The following is a 23,672-nucleotide window of genomic DNA, read 5'->3' on the forward strand; positions in this document are numbered from 1 at the left end:
CCAGCAGAGGGGACACCCCCCCCAGACACTCACGCTGGGGAGGGGCCCAGGGGATGGGACCCCCCCCAGACACTCACGCTGGGGAGGGGCCTGGGGGGGGCCCAGCGGATGGGACCCCCCCCAGACACTCACGCTGGGGAGGGGCCTGGGGGGGGCCCAGCGGATGGGACCCCCCCCAGACACTCACGCTGGGGAGGGGCCTGGGGGGGGCCCAGCGGATGGGACCCCCCCCAGACACTCACGCTGGGGAGGGGCCGGGGGGGGGCCCAGGGGATGGGACCCCCCCCCGGACACTCACGCTGGGGAGGGGCCTGGGGGGGGGCCCAGGGGATGGGACCCCCCCCCGGACACTCACGCTGGGGAGGGGCCTGGGGGGGGGCCCAGGGGATGGGACCCCCCCCCGGACACTCACGCTGGGGAGGGGCCTGGGGGGGGCCCAGCGGATGGGACCCCCCCCCCCGGACACTCACGCTGGGGAGGGGCCTGGGGGGGGCCCAGCGGATGGGACCCCCCCCCCCGGACACTCACGCTGGGGAGGGGCCTGGGGGGGGCCCAGCGGATGGGACCCCCCCCCCGGACACTCACGCTGGGGAGGGGCCTGGGGGGGGCCCAGCGGATGGGACCCCCCCCCGGACACTCACGCTGGGGAGGGGCCTGGGGGGGGCCCAGCGGATGGGACCCCCCCCCGGACACTCACGCTGGGGAGGGGCCTGGGGGGGGCCCAGCGGATGGGACCCCCCCCCGGACACTCACGCTGGGGAGGGGCCTGGGGGGGGGCCCAGCGGATGGGACCCCCCCCCGGACACTCACGCTGGGGAGGGGCCTGGGGGGGGCCCAGCGGATGGGACCCCCCCCCGGACACTCACGCTGGGGAGGGGCCTGGGGGGGGCCCAGCGGATGGGACCCCCCCCCGGACACTCACGCTGGGGAGGGGCCTGGGGGGGGCCCAGCGGATGGGACCCCCCCCCGGACACTCACGCTGGGGAGGGGCCTGGGGGGGGCCCAGCGGATGGGACCCCCCCCCGGACACTCACTCTGGGGAGGGGCCTGGGGGGGGCCCAGCGGATGGGACCCCCCCCCGGACACTCACTCTGGGGAGGGGCCTGGGGGGGGCCCAGCGGATGGGACCCCCCCCCCGGACACTCACGCTGGGGAGGGGCCTGGGGGGGGCCCAGCGGATGGGACCCCCCCCCGGACACTCACGCTGGGGAGGGGCCTGGGGGGGGCCCAGCGGATGGGACCCCCCCCCGGACACTCACGCTGGGGAGGGGCCTGGGGGGGGCCCAGCGGATGGGACCCCCCCCCGGACACTCACGCTGGGGAGGGGCCTGGGGGGGGCCCAGCGGATGGGACCCCCCCCCCGGACACTCACGCTGGGGAGGGGCCTGGGGGGGGCCCAGCGGATGGGACCCCCCCCCCGGACACTCACGCTGGGGAGGGGCCTGGGGGGGGCCCAGCGGATGGGACCCCCCCCCGGACACTCACGCTGGGGAGGGGCCTGGGGGGGGCCCAGCGGATGGGACCCCCCCCCGGACACTCACGCTGGGGAGGGGCCTGGGGGGGGCCCAGCGGATGGGACCCCCCCCCGGACACTCACGCTGGGGAGGGGCCTGGGGGGGGCCCAGCGGATGGGACCCCCCCCGGACACTCACGCTGGGGAGGGGCCTGGGGGGGGCCCAGCGGATGGGACCCCCCCCGGACACTCACGCTGGGGAGGGGCCTGGGGGGGGCCCAGCGGATGGGACCCCCCCCAGACACTCACACTGGGGAGGGGCCTGGGGGGGGCCCAGCGGATGGGACCCCCCCCCAGACACTCACGCTGGGGAGGGGCCTGGGGGGGGCCCAGCGGATGGGACCCCCCCCCAGACACTCACGCTGGGGAGGGGCCTGGGGGGGGCCCAGCGGATGGGACCCCCCCCGGACACTCACGCTGGGGAGGGGCCTGGGGGGGGCCCAGCGGATGGGACCCCCCCCCCGGACACTCACGCTGGGGAGGGGCCTGGGGGGGGCCCAGCGGATGGGACCCCCCCCAGACACTCACGCTGGGGAGGGGTCTGGGGGGGGGCCCAGCGGATGGGACCCCCCCCAGACGCTCACGCTGGGGAGGGGTCGGGGGGGGCCCAGCGGATGAGACCCCCCCCCAGACACTGACGCAGGGGTGGCCCTGGGCCCAGCGGAGGGGACCCCCGGGCAGAGGCCGGGGGTGTCTCCGGCGGGGCGAGCGGAGGCGCTTACCTTCTGGGGAAAGTAGCGGGTCTGGTAGAGGGCGGCGCGGGGGGGCTGAGCTCTCCCCGGGGGGCCCCGCCGGGAGCCCAGGGGCAGGCCGGAGAGGACCCCCGGAGGGCAGCAGACGCTGCCCAGGCTGAGCAGCAGGAGCAGCGCCGGCAGCCGCAGCATAGCGCCTATGAGCGGCGCCGCCTGCGCTCCGCCCGCTTTATACCGGCCCCGGGGCGCGGCCCCTGCCCCGCGTGGGGGGCGGGGGAGGCCGAGGGGCAACCCCGGGGGCGGGGGCGGGGGCCGTGGAAAGCGCGAGCCCGGTGGGGAGGGGCTGCTGGGGGCCTCAGCGCCCCGCCCCCAGGCCGAGCGAGGGTATGGAAGTAAAGAGCTATCTGCCTAGGGCCTCCAGACCCGTCAGCAACCCAGGGGGCGGGGCCTACCCAGCATGGTGCTCTGATTGGTCTGCGGGCCGGGCATGCCAGGATGTGGTTGGATTTCCGGGAATGGGCAATGAGTCTCTCTTCGGCTTGACTACAGTGATTGGCTGCAAAGCTGGGGATGGCTAACCCTGATTGGCTGTTGTGTTTGGAAGTGGTGACTGGCTGCCTGATCGCGCTCAGCGGATTCTTTGACTATTCTCTGTGAAGAGCAGGGGTTGGCTACCTGGTCTGATATTGGGAGGCGGCGATTGGCTCCTTGAGGATGCTTCACTCACGTGATCCGTTTCCGTGCTGTTATCCCAGGGGGGTCGAGGAGAAAGGGGCTGTTTTTGTGCACGATGATTGGTGTGTGAGAACGAGGCGGCGCGTGTCACGTCACTGCCCCTGCGGGCGAAGCGAGCCCGGTGCGCGCGGGCGGCGGGAGCGGTGTCTGGGGAGGGGGTTCCCGCTCCCTGAGCCGGGCTGCGATTGGGTGAGTCCAGTAACCCCCCAGCTGTCTGCCTGGTCCCGGTAACGGCCGCCTCGGCGCGTCCGTCGCTGGCATCGCGCCTCCTGCCCGCCGTTCCCCCCCCCCCCCGGGAGCGCCCCGCCTCCGCCGGGCTGGGCCCAGCAATGGCCTTGCCGCCCACACCGCCTTCTGGACAGGCGGCCTCGGCCTGTGCTTAGCTCCGGCCTGGGGCTCCCGGCCACCCCCGCGGATTCCCCCCAACCCCCCTTCACCCCCCACACACCTCCCCGCCCTCCGCAGCGCAGGCGGGCAGAGCATAGGAACGGCCCTGCTGGGTCAGAGCAAAGGTCCATCCAGCCCAGTATCCTGTCCGCCGACAGTGGCCAACGCCAGGTGCCCCAGCGGGAGTGAACCTAACAGGTAATGATCAAGCGATCCATCCCCTGTTGCCCATTCCCAGCTTCCGACAAACAGAGGCTAGGGACACCATCCCTGCCCACCCTGGCTAATAGCCATTGATTGGAGAGTCCTCCATGAATCTGTCTAGCTTCCTTTTGAACCCAATTATAGTATTGGCATTTGCAACACCCTCTGGCAAGGAGTTCCAGAGGTTGACAGTGCGTTGCTTGAAAAAATACTTTCTTGTGTTTGTTTTAAACCTGCTACCAGGCGCTGACCATTTGTGTCCAAATTCCCTCCCGCCCCCCCGCATCCGTTCACTGACAGTCCCCTCAGACAAGGATTAAGTGGCTGTTTCTTCCACCCCTTCGCTGCTCCGGCCCTGGGAAGAGCGCTGGCGCGCACCTGGTTTCTCTCCAGAGATCTCCTGCAGAGAAAGAGACCGTCAGCATGGCCACAACATCGGGCAGTCTGGAAGATGGTGTGTCAGAATGACGTACTGCACGTTGCTATGGAGATGCCAAATCCTAGCTGTGTGGCTTGCTCACCCAAGTCTTAATTGAGATTACCGGTGTTGAGACTGTCGTGACCTAATCAGCATCCACTTCTTTGTGGATGTACCTTCCTCATCAGCATTCACTTTAAAAACAGGGGAAGGGATCGGTCAGAAATGCTAACTGCACAGCTAGTGAGCTCCATTTAGGCATCTCAGGATTAGAATGGCAGGAGCACTGCAAGTTACAATTCAGGTGTATTGCTCTTTTCATGAGCAGTGTAAACTCATGGCTGAAAGGGGAAAAAAATAACTGATCCACTAGATTTCAGAGTAACAGCCGTGTTAGTCTGTATTCGCAAAAAGAAAAGGAGTACTTGTGGCACCTTAGAGACTAACCAATTTATTTGAGCATAAGCTTTCGTGAGCTACAGCTCACTTCATCGGATGCATACCATGGAAACTGCAGAAGACATTATATATACAGAGACCATGAAACAATACCTCCTCCCACCCCACTCTCCTGCTGGTAATAGCTTATCTAAAATGATCACTCTCCTTACAATGTGCATGATAATCAAGGTGGGCCATTTCCAGCACAAATCTAGGTTTTCTCAGCCCCCCCCCTTTTTTTTTCCAAAAACCACACACACAAACTCACTCTCCTGCTGGTAATAGTTCATCCAAAGTGACCACTCTCCCTACAATGTGCATGATAATCAAGGTGGGCCATTTCCAGCACAAATCCAAGTTTAACCAGAACGTCGGGGGGGTGTAGGAAAAAACAAGGGGAAACAGGCTACCTTGCATAATGACTTAGCCACTCCCAGTCTCTATTTAAGCCTAAATTAATAGTATCCAATTTGCAAATGAATTCCAATTCAGCAGTTTCTCGCTGGAGTCTGGATTTGAAGTTTTTTTGTTTTAAGATAGCAACCTTCATGTCTGTAATTGCGTGACCAGAGAGATTGAAGTGTTCTCCGACTGGTTTATGAATGTTATAATTCTTCACAACCGATTTGTGTCCATTTATTCTTTTACGTAGAGACTGTCCAGTTTGACCAATGTACATGGCAGAGGGGCATTGCTGGTACATGATGGCATATATCACATTGGTGGATGTGCAGGTGAACGAGCCTCTGATAGTGTGGCTGATGTTATTAGGCCCTGTGATGGTGTCCCCTGAATAGATATGTGGGCACAGTTGGCAACGGGCTTTGTTGCAAGGATAGGTTCCTGGGTTAGTGGTTCTGTTGTGTGGTATGTGGTTGTTGGTGAGTATTTGCTTCAGGTTGGGGGGCTGTCCGTAGGCAAGGACTGGCCTGTCTCCCAAGATTTGTGAGAGTGTTGGGTCATCCTTCAGGATAGGTTGTAGATCCTTAATAATGCGTTGGAGGGGTTTTAGTTGGGGGCTGAAGGTGGCGGCTAGTGGCGTTCTGTTATTTTCTTTGTTAGGCCTGTCCTGTAGTAGGTGACTTCTGGAAACTCTTCTGGCTCTATCAATCTGTTTCTTCACTTCCGCAGGTGGGTATTGTAGTTGTAAGAATGCTTGATAGAGATCTTGTAGGTGTTTGTCTCTGTCTGAGGGGTTGGAGCAAATGCGGTTGTATCGCAGAGCTTGGCTGTAGACGATGGATCGAGTGGTGTGGTCAGGGTGAAAGCTGGAGGCATGTAGGTAGGAATAGCGGTCAGTAGGTTTCCGGTATAGGGTGGTGTTTATGTGACCATTGTTTATTAGCACTGTAGTGTCCAGGAAGTGGATCTCTTGTGTGGACTGGACCAGGCTGAGGTTGATGATGGGATGGAAGTTGTTGAAATCGTGGTGGAATTCCTCAAGGGCTTCTTTTCCATGGGTCCAGATGATGAAGATGTCATCAATATAGCGCAAGTAGAGTAGGGGCTTTAGGGGACGAGAGCTGAGGAAGCGCTGTTCTAAATCAGCCATAAAAATGTTGGCATATTGTGGGGCCATGCGGGTACCCATAGCAGTGCTGCTGATCTGAAGGTATACATTGTCCCCAAATGTAAAATAGTTATGGGTAAGGACAAAGTCACAAAGTTCAGGCACCAGGTTAGCCGTGACATTATCGGGGATAGTGTTCTTGACGGCTTGTAGTCCATCTTTGTGTGGAATGTTGGTGTAGAGGGCTTCTACATCCATAGTGGCCAGGATGGTGTTATCAGGAAGATCACCAATGGATTATAGTTTCCTCAGGAAGTCAGTGGTGTCTCGAAGGTAGCTGGGAGTGCTGGTAGCGTAGGGCCTGAGGAGGGAGTCTACATAGCCAGACAATCCTGCTGTCAGGGTGCCAATGCCTGAGATGATGGGGCGCCCAGGATTTCCAGGTTTATGGATCTTAGGTAGTAGAAAGAATATCCCAGGTCAGGGTTCCAGGGGTGTGTCTGTGCGGATTTGATCTTGTGCTTTTTCAGGAAGTTTCTTGAGCAAATGCTGTAGTTGCTTTTGGTAACTCTCAGTGGGATCATAGGGTAATGGCTTGTAGAAAGTGGTGTTGGAGAGCTGCCGAGCAGCCTCTTGTTCATATTCCGACCTATTCATGATGACAACAGCACCTCCTTTGTCAGCCTTTTTGATTATGATGTCAGAGTTGTTTCTGAGGCTGTGGATGGCATTGTGTTCTGCACGGCTGAGGTTATGGGGCAAGTGATGCTGCTTTTCCACTATTTCAGCCCGTGCACGTCGGCGGAAGCATTCTATGTAGAAGTCCAGTCTGCTGTTTTGACCTTCAGGAGGAGTCCACCTAGAATCCTTCTTTTTGTAATGTTGGTAGGGAGGCCTCTGTGGATTAGTATGTTATTCAGAGGTATTTTGGAAATATTCCTTGAGTTGGAGACATCGAAAATAGGATTCTAGGTCACCACAGAACTGTATCATGTTCGTGGGGGTGGAGGGGCAGGAGAGACCCCGAGATAGGACAGCTTCTTCTGCTGGGCTGAGAGTATAGTTGGATAGGTTAACAATATTGCTGGGTGGGTTGAGGGAACCATTGCTGTGGCCCCTTGTGGCATGTAGTAGTTTAGAAAGTTTAATGTCCTTTTTCTTTTGTAGAGAAGCAAAGTGTGCGTTGTAAATGGCTTGTCTAGTTTTAGTAAATTCCAGCCACGAGGAAGTTTGTGTGGAAGGTTGTTTTTTTATGAGAGTATCCAGTTCTGAGAGCTCATTCTTAATCTTTCCCTGTTTGCTGTAGAGGATGTTGATCAGGTGATTCCGCAGTTTCTTTGAGAGCATGTGGCACAAGCTGTCAGCATAGTCTGTGTGGTATGTAGATTGTAATGGATTTTTTACCTTCAGTCCTTTTGGTACGATGTCCATCTGTTTGCATTTGGAAAGGAGGGCACCAAACACTGATTTATAGCGTTTGAGGGGGACAACATACCTGGAGAACAGGGATGCTTATTGAAGCCTGTCTGTGGTAACCAATCAAAGAGTTGTGTGACACAGCCCTGTCTCCAGGGCTGCGCCTTTCGATACACAGCACTCTGAGACAAAAATTATATTCAGGTAACTAAAGCTGACTCTGTATCTCACATGTTTATTACTGAGTGGCCTTAATATTTCCACCATGCAGGAACTGAACTATTGATTACATGTTTTTCTATATAAACTGCACCTGAGGGGTTAACAACAAAACCTGTAAAATACAAACATTACATGTCTCACCCTGTCTCTGTTTCAGAATGTGCATTTGTGTTTATTTCCTAGCTGACTGAAAATGCATAGGTAACAGGGTGTTTTGACAGCACGGTGCCAATTCTTCCAATTTCTCTGCATGAAACTCCTATTGATTTCTATCTGAATTTCATATTTGGAGCAGTTTAAGATCAGACTCATTCTTTATCAACTCTCAAATTTATTCCCTGTCCAAACTTATTTTCTTGATCCTGTTCTGTGATTCTGTAGCTCGCTTGTGTGTTTATTCTTGAAATCAAGATTGTTATGCAGTTTTGGTAGCACTTACAATACAATGTGTATACAGTCAAATCTTTCTCTGGTTCATTAATGCTATGGATTTTATCTGTCCTCTCACTTGATGTCCCAATGTATTTTGTCTTTCTGTGTCTGTTTTCTAAACTTTAAACTTTCTGGGGCTGGGTCCATCTTGATATTTGCACAGCACTGAACAGGTTAACTTTGTTTTTGTTATGCACAGACAACAAGTCTTGTAACCTGAATATGACCACTGTGCTTGTTCCAAATCTTGTTTTACTTTTCCAAAATGATAGATAGCCCTGCCTGCTCTGGCCAAGGCCAGAGGACATGTCCTCAATTATTTAGATACTTTGCCTTAAATATTTACAAAATAGATATCCTTTTGAAATATTTTAATATAGCTATATCTACAAACTACAAATGCTGCCCTTGAAGTCATACACACATGCATACCAGAAGGAGCTGTAGGCTGATGCTGTGGATAATGTAGGACCTGGGAATTCAGTTTCCATTGAAATTATTAAAACATGTTTTCTCTAACTTGTAAGTTTTTTGGGGGGGGGGGGGGGGCATGGCTAGTGTATCTCGAAAAGGGATATATAGGTTTGGATAGTACAATGACGGTGAATCTTCCATAAAGAAGTTTTAGGGCCTCTCCTGATGCAGTTGTAAAGCTCTGTGTAGTCCTTTAAAAAAGCTTGATTTCCACATATTGCACTGCTCAAAAGTAGCTTGTCTGTGACTTGATTTGAAGGCGCAAGACCAAATTGTCTTACCCTTCTGTGGAGGAGAATACCCTTGGATATTCCTTTTGATTTTAATTAGACTATTTAAGGTGAAGGGTATTGCTCATTGTGAGCAATTGTGCCTAAACATTGCCATTATCAACGGTTTGCTTAAAAATGGCACCTTTGGAGCTTATGGGGGATACCTAAATGGTTGAATGCACAAATGCGTATGTCAGTTATACGAACACTTCAGTTTGTCAGTTTCAGAAATCCACAGTCTGTTCTCCATTCTACGAACTTTAACAATCTGAAGAACTACACATCACCTTAAATAAGGCCCTTTAACAAAGTCCTCCACTTCTATTTGACAGCTTTGGAACCACATCTTTCATATTGATTAGTAGAAGATATTTCTATATAGTAACTCACAGCTGAGACAAATGGATAATTCAGTGAAGAAAACTGGAAGAGCTGGGTATTTTTAATTAAAATTGTAAACAGTATAAGGTGCTAGCTCTTAAAAAACAAAAAAATCCTCAGATATATTTTAGGGTAGATAACATTTGAATATAGTTGAGGGTACAAAGTTTTAATTTGGAATTTTAACGTTGTCTGGGTAAAAAGCAGGTGTTCATGACACCATATGATTAAAAGGGCTCTTTTTCTCTCTGTGCCAGTATAGTGAGGAGGTTGATTTACAAAAGCAACATTAAAATTCCAAGTGTTGCGCTGTTGGATTAAAAATGTTTATCATGAAACATTTTAAAGAGACGCTTCAACTTGTTGGTTTTTTTAACTTGATTTGATTTCATGTTAAAAAACCTTGAGGGACTTCATCTGTATGAATCCTTCTGATAACTCTTTTAGTTTTACAATCACTTTTTCCTATTCTTAAACATGTTTTTCTCTCCTCCATTGCTGTTTGAAAGACCCACACAAATGAAGAAACAGAGTTGTTGCTGTCAACTACATAAGAAATATTTTGGTAAATTGACTGTCTCACTAAAATAGAGTGTTCTGCAGTTTCAGAATTGAAGTCTTGTGTTAGTCTTATATTTTAAAAAAGCCTGAAGAGCAAGAAGCATATATGAATGGCTAAATGACTCCTTGAGAAAACAGCAGCTTTCAGAGTAAAGCAGAGGTCGGCAACCTGCGGCATGCGTGCCAAAGACAGCAGGCAAGCCGATTTTTACTGGCACGCTGCTGCCAGCCAGGGTCCCAGCCACCAGCCCCGTTCAGGCCACTGCCTGCCTGGGTGAACGGAACCCCAGGCCGGCAGCAGGCTGAGCGGGGTCGGCAACCGGGACCCCGGCTGGCAGGAGCCGGCGGACGAAACCCCAGACCGGCGGCAGGCTGAGCCACTCAGCCCGCTGCTGGTCTGGGGTTCTGTCCGCCGGCCCCGCTCAGCCCGCTGACGGTCTGGAGTTCCGGCCGCCAGCCCCTTGCCAGCCAGGGTCTCGGCCGCCAGCCTTGCTCAGCCCGCTGCAAGCCTGAGTGAATGGAACCCCCAGCCAACAGCGGGCTGAGCAGTGCCAGTAGCCAGGACCACGGCTGGCAGGAACTGGCAGAACCCAAGACCGGCAGCGAGTCAGCCAGACTGCTGACAGTCTGGGGTTCCAGCCGCTGGCCCCTTGCCAGCCGGAGTCCCAGCCATCTGCCCCACTCAGCCTGCTGCTGGCCTAGGATACCAGCCGCCGGCCCTGTTCACCTCGCTGCTGGTCTGGGGTTCCAGCCGCCTGGCCCTGCTCAGCCCTCCTGCCATCTTGGGGTACCAGCATCCAGCCCAGGGCGCTGCTCCTGGCCTGGGCCCAGCGCTGTACAGCCCTTATAAAAAATTACACTACAGTTAGCTTAAAAACTTGAAAACTTAAAAACTTTGTATATTACAGTAATCGTTTAAAAATGTATAATGTTAATAAATACATAGGTTTGATGAAACAAAGTAGTTGTACTTATGTGCCTGTGCTTAATTTGTGTTTTCGATGATTTACTTTCTAAAAAAACTCGCATGTCTCGCACCCCCAGAAAGGGCATCTCGCACCTGCAGGGGGTGCATGCACCCCAGGTTAAGAACCACTGCACTAAACTGATAAGATCTTCATTTTAATTTACTTTTAAATGAAGCTGCTTAAACATTTTAAAAACCTTGTTTACTTTACATACAACAATAGTTTAGTTATATAATACAGACTTACAGAGAGAGACCTTCTAAAAAAAACATTAAAATGAATTACCGGCACGTGAAACCTTAAATTAGAGTGAATAAATGAAGATTTGGCACACCACTTCTGAAAGGTCGCCGACCCCTGGAGTAAAGTGTGCCCGAGCAAAAATGTATTAATTCAAACCAGATGACTTGCATTTTTTAATTTTGGTGAAACATAAGACTAAAACCACATGAGCCAAATGTCTCCTCAAAAGAATGATTTAACTATAGCAGGAGTGGGCAAACTACGGCTCATGAGCCACACCACGCAGCTTGGCCCTGTTCCGGCCAGGGCACTGAGTTCAAGGCCGCACCATGCGGCTTGACCCTGCTCCAGCTGGGGCGCTGGGTTGGAGGCTGCACCATGCAACTCCCAGAAGCCAGGGCATGGCCCCGCTCTGGCTCCTACACGTTCCAATGGGAGCTGCAGGGGTGGTGCCCGCGGATGGGACAGAGTGCAGAGCCACCTAGTCGTGCCTCCACGTAGGAGCCGGAGAAGGGATATGCCACTGCTTCCAGGAGCCACTTGCGGTAAGCGCCGCTTGGAAGCTTGCACCACCTGGGCCTCTCCCCATACCCCTGCCCCAGCCCTGATCCCCCTCCAGGTCTCCAAACCCCTTGATCCCAGCCCGGAGCACCCTCCTGCATCCCAAACCTCTCATCCCCAGCCCCAGCCAGAACCTGCACCCTTTCCTGCACCTCTGCCCCAGCCCTTATTCCCCTCCCGCCCTCCAAACCCCTCAGTCCCAGCCCAGAGCACCCTCCTACTCCCCAAACTCCTCATCCTCAGCCCCACCCCAGAGCCTGCACCCCAACCCCAATTTTGTGAGCATTCATGGCCGGCCATACAATTTCTATTCCCCAATGTGGCCCTCAGGCCAAAAAGTTTGCCCACCCCTTAACTATAGAGTACATTGGTAATTCTGCAGAGAAAATTAAGACTAGTTTGGAAACTATTTAGCTCCTCATACTGCTATCCGATACACATGGGCAGACCTGTGCCTCATTGAAGTTAGTTGCGCACTTTGCTGGTCTGCACTGTTGGATCAAAAGGCAGAATTATGGTCTTCATTCTCAATTGAAAGGACAACCTAATGATTTTCTGAGTGCCTCGAGTGCCCAGCATCCGCTTGTCCCCTCATCGTTGAATCATAAAATATCAGGTTTGGAAGGGACCTCAGGAGGTCATCTAGTGCAACCCCCTGCTCAAAGCAGGACCAATCCCCAACTAAATCATCCTAGCCAGGGCTTTGACAAGCCTGACCTTAAAAACTTCTAAGGAAGGAGAATCCACCACCTCCCTAGGTAACACATGCCAGTGTTTCACCACCCTCCTAGTGAAAAAGTTTTTCCTGATATCCAACCTAAACCTCCCCCATTGCAACTTGAGACCATTACTCCTTGTTCTGTCAATTGCTACCACTGAGAACAGTCTAGAGCCATCCTCTTTGGAACCCCCTTTCAGGTAGTTGAAAGCAGCTATCAAATCCCCCCTCATTCTTCTCTTCCGCAGACTAAACAATCCCAGTTCCCTCAGCCTCTCCTCATAAGTCATGTGTTCCAGTCCCCTAATCATTTTTGTTGCCCTCTGCTGGACGTTTTCCAATTTTTCCACGTCCTTCTTCTAGTGTGGGGCCCAAAACTGGACACAGTACTCCAGATGAGGCCTCACCAAAGTCGACTAGAGGGGAACGATCACGTCCCTCAATCTGCTGGCAATGCCCCTATTTATACATCCCAAAATGCCATTGGCCTTCTTGGCAACAAGGGCACACTGTTGACTCATATCCAGCTTCCCGTCCACTGTAACCCCTAGGTCCTTTTCTGCAGAACTGCTGCCTAGCCATCCGGTCCCTAGTCTGTAGTGGTGCATGGGATTCTTCCGTCCTACATGCAGGACTCTGCACTTGTCCTTGTTGAACCTCATTGGATTTGTTTTGGCCCAGTCCTCTAATTTGTCTAGGGCCCTCTGTATCCTATCCCTACCCTCCAGCGTATCTACATCTCCTCCCAGTTTAGTGTCATCTGCAAACTTGCTGAAGGTGCAATCCACACCATCCTCCAGATCATTAATGAAGATATTGAACAAAACCGGCCCCAGGACCGACCCTTGGGGCACTCCACTTGATACCGGCTGCCAACTAGACATGAAGCCATTGATCACTGCCCATTGAGCCCGACAGTCTAGCCAGCTTTCTATCCACCTTATAGTCCATTCATCCAGCCCATACTTCTTTAACTTGCTGGCAAGAATACTGTGGGAGACCGTGTCAAAAGCTTTGCTAAAGTCAAGGAACAACACGTCCACTGCTTTCCCCTCATCCACAGAGCCAGTTACCTTGTCATAGAAGGCAATTAGATTAGTCAGGCATGACTTGCCCTTGGTGAATCCATGCTGACTGTTCCTGATCACTTTCCTCTCCTCTAAGTGCTTCAGAATTGATTCCTTGAGGACCTGCTCCATGATTTTTCCGGGGACTGAGGTGAGGCTGACTGGCCTGTAGTTCCCAGGATCCTCCTCCTTTCCTTTTTTTAAAGATGGGCACTACATTAGCCTTTTTCCAGTCTTCGGGACCTCCCCCTATCACCATGAGTTTTCAAAGATAATGGCCAATGGCCCTGCAACTACATCCACCAACTCCTTTTAGCACTCTCGGATGCAGCGCATCCGGCCCCATGGACTTATGCTTGTCCAGCTTTTCTAAATAGTCCCGAACCACTTCTTTCTCCACAGAGGGCTGGTCACCTCCTCCCCATGCTGTGCTGCCCAGTGCAGCAGTCTGGGTGCTGACCTTGTTTGTGGAGATAGAGGCAAAAAAAGCATTGAGTACATTCGCTTTTTCCACATCTCTGTCACTAGGTTGTCTCCCTCATTCATGAACTCATTGAAGTTCAACACAATAATGCGAACACCATCATGTAGGTGTCAGGTTTTTAACCCCATATTGTGACTCCAGCTTAAATAAAAAGAGTCCAGAACAATTATGCTTTAAAGCTGGGATGAAGCATAGTTATAATACCACCTTAAACAGTACAGTATTTTGCAGTACTTATTTGAAAAACTATTAAATGTTTCTCTTTAACACAACTTCAAGTAGCCGTTGTCTTCTGTTTCACAAGGAGCAGTAAATAATATGCTGAGGTTAACCGGGATACAGACTACTCTTTTTAAAAAAGCTAAAGTTTTATTTTTAAGAAAAAAAGAAGTTTGTGTTAAAATTTTATACATGATAATCTCATCAGATCATTCTGTGTTTCTGTCTTTTCAGGTGACACTGTGAACACATGAATGGCAGGAGAAGACTGTTAGCTGCCTCTGTAATTTCTGTCCAAAACTCTAGCTTTGTGTACCCTTCTTGTCAAAACTGCTTTTCTAAGCTGATACTAGATTCTAATAGGTAGGTCCATGTTGGGGCATTGCTAATTGTTTATTTGGAAAGCACCTACCACACTTTGGGTGCTATATATATGTGGCCTGTAGAAAGTTGTATTAGAACTATTATGTTAGTGCCTGAGAACCCTAGTCATGGACCAGGATCTGATTGATCTTGGCCCCATACAAAAACAGTCCTTATCCCAAAGAGTTTACAGATGTAATTATAAGATGACACAGCAGGTGAGACAAAAGACAGAAGGGGAGCACAATAAGAAAATCCTCATGATCGTCAATGACGGTGGTCTCAGCACACTAGCAACCTAAGAGTTGTAAAGTTTCTTGTAGGCATTATGGCAATGGAGAGTTTTAAGAGGGGATTTGAAAGAGGGCAATATGGTGGCAGAATACGGGGCACTGAGCACAGAATACGTTTACTTTCCCATAGATTCCTTGAAATCTAGATTCACTAGCTCCTGCTTTCTTATGCCAGTAGGAACTATGGGCTCATTCTTGCATCTGTAGACACTTTTTCCCGGATGTCTTAACTTCAGTTTAACATGACTAAAACTGAGCTGGTTTCTTGAACTTCATGAACCTTTTGACTTTCCTCGTTCTTTGACTGTAGACAACCCCATCCTTCCTCTCATAACATAGGGTCCACCTGTGTGATTTCTCCTCCCCATCTCACATCTAGACAGTGCCCAAATTTTGCCCTTTCCTACTCCACAGCATTTGGCAATCACATAGTGCCATTGTTCTGTAAAATCAAGAAACTCCCACAAATGTGTGGAACATCCAGATTGATGCCCTGTCAAATCCTGGGCACTGACTCTGAAGCACACGAAAAGAATGAATTCCATAAATACTAAATCAAGACATCCAGCTTTACAAAGCTTGGTATCTCCATCGTGTCAGATATTGAAGAGAAGAAAGATGGTGGAGGTTTCTAATGTCTGAGGGGGTTTTGTTATCTTTTTGATTTATCCAAAGCTCTAGGCAAATAAAATAAAAGAAATCCGAAATACAAAAATTACTGTGCTAGGAGTTTCAAAGTGAAGTCAGACATCCCTCAAACCCCCCCACCCCCCCAAAAAAAACATTAAAGTAACCCCAACTACCCCATAGCCTATATTAGGCTTATGTTTACTAACTGTGTAAAAGCTTCACTGAAGTTCATGTGGCTTTGCATGATCACAGGAATCTGCTTTTGTTGAGCTTATTGCATGATTGGGGCCATAAAGAGCAAAGAATAAGAAAAAAACTACATTTCTGATTTGGTACAAGGTGCATTATGCTGGTAGTGTTTATTGATGGATAGAAATTCTTACTACACCATCAATTAACAAAAATGTGTGCTCATTTTTCTTACTGTCTTACCAGGTTTAACTGTCTAAAATGTGGCTGCACGGGTGAAGCTAAGGATGCAAACTACAGGTATAAGCTGTCCCTAAAAGTTGCTGGCACTAGTGATTTATTTGCCATTACCGTGTTTGGAAGCTCTTTAGATCCATTCTTTGGGGTCACAGCAGGAAGTCTGCAGAGGTAAAGGATTATTTTTTTAAAAATTATATAGCTGCCTCCCCTCACTCAACCTAGCAGAATCGGGGGAGGAGGGGGAATGAGTGTGTGGCTACATTCATGGCTCTAAATATTTTCTTAGAACTGTTTGCCAACTTGGTATCTGAGCAGTATTTCTCCATAAACTGGTAAAAATTAGATCTGAGTAGATGTGATTTATTTGTAAGGGTGAAATCAGGAAAATACCTACTTGTTATTTGGCACCTATCACCATGTTATCTGGACACTTCAAAAGACTTAAGTTGAGACATTAAAGATGTTCATAAGAGACAAAACCCCATTAGCCCTACTGCCTGCAGCTTAATCCATCTACTAGGAAACCAGGGGTTAACATTTGAGAAGATCTTGTCAAAGAGGTGCACCTCACAATTTCATTTCACTAACAATATATTGGTATGACAGCTGTACAAGTGTTGCCAAAGTGCAGGAGAGAGACCTGAAGGATCTCTATCAAAGGTAGATATTACCTGCCCTTTGAGTTTCACGCTGCATTGGGAGCTTGGTCCCTTATGTCCCTTTGTCATTAGTGATCATTCCTGGTCTGATGGCAAGTTGCTAAATAGCATAGCTTCCCTCAGGTTTAGACACACTTTTCCGTGTCATTTAGGTGCCTCATTGGGGACATCTCTCTCTTGCACTACCTTGTGTTTTGGACATTGAGGTAGAAAATGTGTCTTATAGCTCGTCACTGAAGCGGTCAGGTTGCAGTAGCAAGGAGTGAATTCCCAGGCATGCTACTGAGAACTCAACCACCAGTCCTACAAGCTTCACCCTTTGGCCATAAAAAATCCTGACTATAAAAATCTGAGTGGGATTTGACTTCAGTGAGAGTTTTATGCATGTGATCAGTAGGAGCAGAATTGAACCTAAGCCAAGCATTTCTGAAAACACCACCTTAATAGCTTCCCTAGGTAGGGAATACATTCTCACCCATCTGATTTGTATTATCCTTTGCTAACTCTCTAACAACACATAGTTACAGCTTGTTCCTCCGCTTCAAGACCATCACTATGACTTCTCCGTCTCTCAAATTTCACACACAGGCTGTGGTGGATAGACAAAGAAGCTTGCTTTGTCTTACATTCTGAATAGTTAGGATAATATTCTTGCTTTTTATCCCAGTCTAGCACCTGCTACTCCTGGGAGAATTGTGCACTATTGCGTGTGCACATAATTAATGAGCCCCGCAGATTTCTAATTTTTTGCACAGAAAAAAATGTTGCTGCTGTTCCGCCTTTTGCGCACAAGAGGGCACTGTGGCACAAGAACAGCAGCAGCTCCCAGCAGAAAATAACTTATGCAATTCTGTCTTTTGCCCACCAGAGGGCACTATGGCAATAAAACAAAGCTACAGCTCATGGCCAGCGAGGGAAGAGAGAGAGCTGCCTTCTTCACAGAGCTTGTCAGGCCAGGTCAGGAGACAGGGGTTATGGGGACACAAACAGCATGGGGTGCTGGGGTTGGCGGGGTCAGACAGGGGTTCCTAAGGGCTAGTGGGGGAGGACAGACTGGGGCAGGGGCTGAATGGGAGTGGAGGCACAGGGCCACGGGGGAGGGAGGTGCAGAGACATGTAGGGAAAGGGGAGTGGCTGGGTGGGGGAACAGACACACGGGGACAGGGGAGTGGCTGGGTGGGGGAACAGAGACACATGGGGACGGGGCAGATGTGCCTGACTGAATAGGAGAGGATAGGGGTCAGCCAGGGTCTGCATGGGGGAAGGTCTCTAACAATCCCTCCCCGCCCCGCAAAAAAAACCTGTTCCATACTTTTCCCACTCATACCCAACAACCCTCCAAGTTCACACCCAGGCTCCTTCCCAGCAATATATTTCCCTCTCCCTCAGCTCCTCCGTTACCTTTGACTCCCCCAAACCTTTGCACTGCTTCTGAGGGGTGTGGGGAAAATGGTTCTGTGGTGTAGTTTAAGAGAATTATTACTCAGATTCCTTACTAGACATATTAATACAGAACTCTATTTGTTGAAAAACATTTCTTGAATCTTTTTTGTTGTCTGTATTGTTAGACATACTTGCTGACAGGTATTTTGAAATAAATGACCAAAAATAATTGTGGTGTTTTTGACAAATAAAATATGCAGAATTTTAAAATATTGTGCACAGAATTTTTAATTTTTTGGTGCAGAATTCCACCAGGAGTAAGCTGTCCATCAGGTACGCCCCATCATTAGAGTAATATGTAGTACCACCTTCTTACCAACTGACATTCTCATGCTTCAATTCCATGTTTTCCAGTTCCTTTAGCAGCTGTAGATGATAGGAATAGGGAGTGTATAGTGTCTCAGGGCTTGTCTATGCTCACAGTGCTGCAATGGCACTTCCTGCACCAACGGGAGAACTTCTCCCATTGGCGTAGGTACTCCACCTCCCCGAGCGGCGATGGTTATTTTGACAGGAGAAGCCCTCCCGTCACCATCGCACTGTCTATACCGGGGGTTAAGTCTGTATAACTATATCACTTAGTGGTGTGGATTTTCCACACCCTGAGCAACATAGTTATGCTGACAAGTTTGTAGTGTAGACCAGGGCTCAGTTTGTGTGCATACATGCTTCTGTAAATTTTTATTACTTTATAGCAGAAGAACGTATCATGAATACTTTGTTTTAAAAAAACCCACCCAGTGTAGTGTGAATTTACTGCTATACTTCAAGCTTCGTGCTAGCTTTAATTTTTGGCCTTGTCTACAATAAAACATTGTACTGCTTTTACTATATCATTATACGTGAAATGGCAAACCTCTCACCTCCTCTTAGTGTGGACAAAGTTATATTGTTATAAGCGTGCTTAGTACCAGTATAGCTATTCCCATACCAGAAGGGGAACAAGTTACTCTGGTATGTCACCTTTATACCAGTATAACTGCGTCCACACTGTGGGTGGTACCGGTCAAACTATCAATAAAAACACACCCTTAACAGAAATACTGATACTGCTATAAAAATTGCGTGCAGACCAGTCCTAAAGCAAATTATGTAGTTGTCTGCTTACTCCATTATTTCTCTGTTTGATTTTTTTTCCAGTTGTATGTATGTGTCCTTACTTCTCTTCTATATAATAGTTAAGTTGATTCTCTGCAGATCACTGCTTTGTCACTGCTAACTTCCTACTCTGATTTCATCTTTTCATTCCATGTGTAGCTCAACAACCTAACCCAATACCCCATCTTTAGTGTGGGTGCCCTAATCATTACAATTTAAATACCATGTAAAGCTTTCTCTGCCCATGTCAATACTTAACATTTAACTTTCTTCATTCAAGGTATATTCAAGATTTTAACCAAGTATCAGGAGAGCTGGACAGAGATGCATCTCCAAGTGTGTTAATTCAAGCAGTTAAAACATGTTTCATTGGGAGAAGATTTATATTTGGAGTGAAGGTAACTTTCCACTTTTGATCCATTAGTTTCCAGTTGAATCATGCAAATTTTACTAGGCAGGCTTGAGAGTCTAATGTACCGTGTTCCCACACTGACAGTAGCAGAGCAGCATGTATGATTTCTTCTAGGGACTGAAATATCCAGCAAAGAAGGCAGTGCGGCTAGGCCATAAGATGAGGAATCAGACCTGTGTTCCACTCTCAATTCTGCTATTAACTTCCTATGTAACTCAATAAGGCCCAGATCTGCAAAGGTACTTAGCAGCCTAAACCCCAGATTTAGGCTTCTACGTCACAATCTTAGGCACCACTGCCATCCGCAAAACCCTCACACAGCTGTTTTGTGTAGGACCTAAGGCCATTTGGCACCTACATTTTCAGGGTAAAGGTTCCCCTTGACACCTACATTTCTGCCTCTGGGCACATGCATTGTTGCCTCCCTCTAGGCATTCAGATGTTTCTCTCTTGCCTAAGCCCCAGTACAATCCACAAACTGGGAGAAGTTAGGTGGGAGGCCACCTATCTCACCTGTGGGATCTGATCCAATAGGCATGCTCGGAGCAAGCCTACTGAATCGGGCCCCATTCAAAACTTGCCAGGAGGTGCCCACCTTTGTAACTTTTAGTCTAGTGGCTAGAGAATTTGCCCAGGATGTAGGAGACCCAGGTTCAATTCCCCCCCGCCTTGGTTGATTCTCCATTACTGACCATCCAAGATTAGATGTTTTTCTAAAATACCTGCTCTAGGAATTATTTTGCAGAAGTCCTCAGGCCTGTGCTATTCAGGAGGTCAGACTAGATGATCACAATGGTCCCTTCTGGCCTTGGAATCTGTGAATCGTTCTGCAGTCTGTACCTTCCACCAGTTGCTCAGCTCTGGCATTGCATTTCCTCTAGACACTACAGGTGTTTTAATCACTTCATGAGCTACATGCTTTAGGCCTTTCTTTTTCCAAGAATGCCTCTAAATTTGCACTTGCAGTTTCAATTCAGTGAGTGATAAACGGGGGTGCAAATAGAGTTCCAGATGAGGCCCCTCTGAAGATCTGGCCATACAGCTCCAGCATTATCTAGACCTAACCAAGGGGGTCCAGGTAATATTCCTCTCCAATCCCTGCTCCCGGGTATCGGGGTGCCTGCTTCAAACATTGCTCAGTACGTCATTGTTCAAAGGAAGGTATCTGCTGTCTAGTGGCCACCTAGTCAAGTATGCAGTATGTCCCTCTTCACAAGGTGGCCTTCTCTAGTAATGTAGTTTTTCTTCTGCCCAGGTTTTGTCTTTTCTCCTCAGAATTCCTACTGAGTTTTCACCCAGTGCTCTGAAAATTCTTTGTATGATTGCCACAAAGGCCTTCAGACTGGAATGTCCTTTATAGCTTTCAGTAGCACTCATTTGCTAGGGTGTGCTGCTGTGAAACAGCAGGTTTTCCTCTCTTTCCCCAAAGACCCTGATGAAAAGAGAAGGTCTTTAAAATGAACTGTGGACTGGACTTGTTTAGACCTTTCTTGCTCTCAGTCCCCATAAAATTTTGCTCTGTATACAGACAAATCATTACACTAATAAACATAATTAATTCTTTTGCAGAGCTCTGAAAACCATGATGGAGGGCACTCTGTTTCTGACAACATTTTGCAAAACTGCTACAGAATTAATAGACTTACAAGAGATCTTACAGCCTGCCAGATTTTCCTGCCAAACACGGCTGTTGCCGGCTTTACTGTTATCAGCTACTTCCGTCAGCTCCTGCAATCAGCTAATTTCAGGAGTAGTCACAGTAGCTCACAGCGACCTGGTTGTCCTTTCATTGCAATAGATCAGCCTAGCAGTGAGCTCAGCAGCTTGTGTAGCTCTGGCAGCAACTCATGTTTTGTTCAGTCAAGTGGCCGAGAGAGTTTTTCAGGACCCTGGCAGCAGTCCTTTGGCCTGACTTCTTCATCTGTTGATTGGGTAACAACAGAAGACTTTTCGTCTTTAGAACTGGGCAAGGCTGCTGGTGAACAGTGTAAACTACAGGAGAGGCGTTTCTCTGCAGAACTATGCAACCTAAGCCCCAGCAACCAAGCCATTCAAGATTTACAGCTCTGTACCCCTATGAATGAGAGAAATGAACAGGAAGATAATGAATTCAGTTCACTATCTAGTCAGTCAAACACGATCACTGCAACTGAAAAACTAGAGAGCTTCTCTTCTTTAAAGAGAGAATGGTCACCTGATAGGAACAGGTCCAGGTTGTTACAAAGCCCATTGGATTTAAAATACTCTTGCCCAGAGATTATCAGCAGACATGATTACTTTCAAGAAAACTCTTTTAACTCCTTGCTTTACCAGAGAAAAGATTATTCATTTTGCAACTCAGCAGTGTCTCCTAATCATGGAATTGCAGCTGGAACTTCTCAGGATGACCCTATGATTTGGGACGAGTTGCCGTTCTCTGAAAGTCTAAATGAATTCATAGCCAGAATTGAAAACAACAAGAGCACCATATCCCCAGTAGGTCTCAATGCTCATAAATGTTCCCTGCGTGAAAGAAGTGAGTTGGATGAAAATCATAGCAAAACATCATGTAGGCAAGGCATTGTACATACTGCCTGCAAATCAACCACCACAACAGGGAGGTTCCCACAACTAGCAGAGAATGTGAATACTTGCAAAGAGCATATTACCTCCTGCCATCAATCAAACCTCACTCCTGTAAATGGCCAAGTATCACAGAGTGAGCCTTTGACCAGCGTTTTATCTACAAGTACTAAGAGAGGCAGAGAGTCTGACTTTATACCTAACCCACCTCTGCTAGTGCTGTCACAGTCCTCAGCAGTTAGAGCAACTTTTGCTCTTTCAGCGGGCAGTTTTCTACCATCTGAGGAAGCAAATGTTAATATTTCAAACAATGCCCATTCTTTCACCAACTTTCAGTGTACTATGAAAGATGCAGAAAGCCCGTATTTACAAAGGAGAGAGAAACCTGCCCACTTACATTCTCTATATGATGGCTGTGTAGCTGATTGGGAAAATAAAGAAAATTGTAGTTATCCACCAGACCCAAGAACAGATTTTACAAGTTCTCAAGAACTGGGTTGTGATTCAGCAGCTCCCTACAAAGCTAAAAATATGTGTAAGAGCGAATTAGAACCATTAACTGAATTGCAAGAAAATACTGTTAGAGCTATAAACCAGAGTGACTTGCTACAGAACAACTCCAATCACCCCAAAAGCAGCTACAATGCTTCTGCTGACCTCTTCGATGCTAGTGCTAGAGAGATAGAAACCATGGTAGAATTTTCAGATAAGTCTCACAACTCTTCAGCACAGGAAGATGTTTTGACTGAAAAGTACACAGCATCTGAATTAGTGTGTAGTCCATTAGATGTTGACTGCAGCTATTCGAAGTGCAGATCCTCACTTAGTTTACCACCTCCTTTTGGTATACACAGTACACCCATAACTTACTCACTTTATGATTCAGAACTTGATCTGGTAGATACCCAGAACTTTGTTCCTTATTCACAGTCAACTCCTGTTGCAAGACCTCTTCAAAAATTCAGATCCCAGAGGGGGAGAGAATCAGTTCTCCCTAAATTGACATCTAAAAGTCCTACTAAAATCCACTGCAAATGTAAACTGTCTAGGCCTTCTTTTAAAAATACTTTATTAAGACAATTTACCAGCAAATTCCTGAAACACAAAAGTTCAAGTAACACAGCCATCAATAAGTCTGTTTCACAGCAGTCGTTTATCAACAGCGAGGTGCCAGAGAATGACTCTAAAGAATGGATCCCTCCATCAGCAACAAAATTGTTACAGCCAGTTGCATTTTCTAATTTAAAAACAGTTGGATTGCAAGCTAGGAGCCCAGCTATCTGCAAACCCATTGACAAAAAAACTATTTCTGAAGACAAAGCCAACAGTGGAAAGTCAAGAACTGATACATGTTTAAGAAGCAGAAAATTAAATCCTATGAATAGAGCTGGAATTCCAGCAACTCCTAAACCTGCAAATGCTGCTAAGGCCTCACTTCTAGAAGATGCGGTCTCTGAAACTTGTGCCTGCTCAGAAACCCAGAAGAGCCATTCATGTGCAACTTATTTAGTGGGTGGACTGGATGAGGCAGTTAGCTGGTCTCCTGAACTGTTTACAGAAAAATACTATTTCTAAGTATGTGGCTTTTGGGGAAAAAAGCCTCATCTTGAAACATGACTCCACCTCATTCTGTTTAATTTTTGGAAGGGTGCCAGCCTTACCAGAGAAGGAAAAGGGCTGTTCTAAAAAAAATTTAATTATTCATATGTCTCTTGGCATCTGTCTTGTTTAAGATGAATTATGCCTACCTGCAAAGCCTTTTGTCCTGCACTGAGGTTGGGGAACACAGAACCCTGCTGTCACTTTATTTTCTTGTGGATGAAATGACTAAGCTAAAAAACTGTGAAATAAAAGTTTAACATTAA

General features: G+C 48.8%; 2 protein-coding genes across 7 annotated transcripts in view; one reads left to right on the forward strand and one right to left on the reverse strand.

Annotated features, from left to right (window-relative positions):
• Positions 1–2,498, reverse strand: part of PRCP (prolylcarboxypeptidase) — a 67,164-nt gene extending 64,666 nt beyond the window's left edge. Inside the window, exon 1 of one of the 2 annotated variants that reach the window (XM_075126363.1) lies at positions 2,236–2,498. In XM_075126363.1, the coding sequence (XP_074982464.1) occupies positions 2,236–2,397 (162 nt within the window). In that variant the 5' untranslated portion in view covers positions 2,398–2,498. The remainder of the gene's footprint in view (positions 1–2,235) is intronic. The other variant, XM_048841159.2, reaches the window with a different exon arrangement.
• A 454-nt stretch (positions 2,499–2,952) lies between these two features.
• On the forward strand, positions 2,953–23,672 carry DDIAS (DNA damage induced apoptosis suppressor). 5 transcript variants are annotated; one of them, XM_048841101.2, is made up of 6 exons: positions 2,953–3,525; positions 9,607–9,662; positions 14,153–14,281; positions 15,640–15,801; positions 19,114–19,231; positions 20,815–23,672. In XM_048841101.2, exons 3-6 carry the CDS (start codon positions 14,169–14,171, stop codon positions 23,380–23,382), a joined length of 2,961 nt encoding a protein of 986 aa, XP_048697058.1. In that variant the 5' UTR covers positions 2,953–3,525; positions 9,607–9,662; positions 14,153–14,168; the 3' UTR covers positions 23,383–23,672. The 5 variants fall into 5 exon arrangements, with proteins under 5 accessions (XP_048697058.1, XP_048697049.1, XP_048697038.1 ...); XM_048841092.2 differs by having other exon boundaries at positions 2,953–3,129; positions 3,775–9,662; XM_048841081.2 differs by having other exon boundaries at positions 2,953–3,129; positions 3,832–9,662.

The sequence above is a fragment of the Caretta caretta genome, chromosome 1, assembly GCF_965140235.1.
Source record: "Caretta caretta isolate rCarCar2 chromosome 1, rCarCar1.hap1, whole genome shotgun sequence".
NCBI lineage: Eukaryota > Metazoa > Chordata > Testudines > Cheloniidae > Caretta > Caretta caretta.

Excerpts from the sequence above, each read along its gene's own strand:
- DDIAS (XM_048841101.2), top strand. The coding sequence starts at position 14,169 with ATGAATGGCAGGAGAAGACTGTTAGCTGCCTCTGTAATTTCTGTCCAA. Across the intron at positions 15,802-19,113 it reads ACAGCAGGAAGTCTGCAGAG|GTATATTCAAGATTTTAACC; the intron begins GTAAAGGATTAT and ends TCTTCATTCAAG. Across the intron at positions 19,232-20,814 it reads GATTTATATTTGGAGTGAAG|AGCTCTGAAAACCATGATGG; the intron begins GTAACTTTCCAC and ends ATTCTTTTGCAG.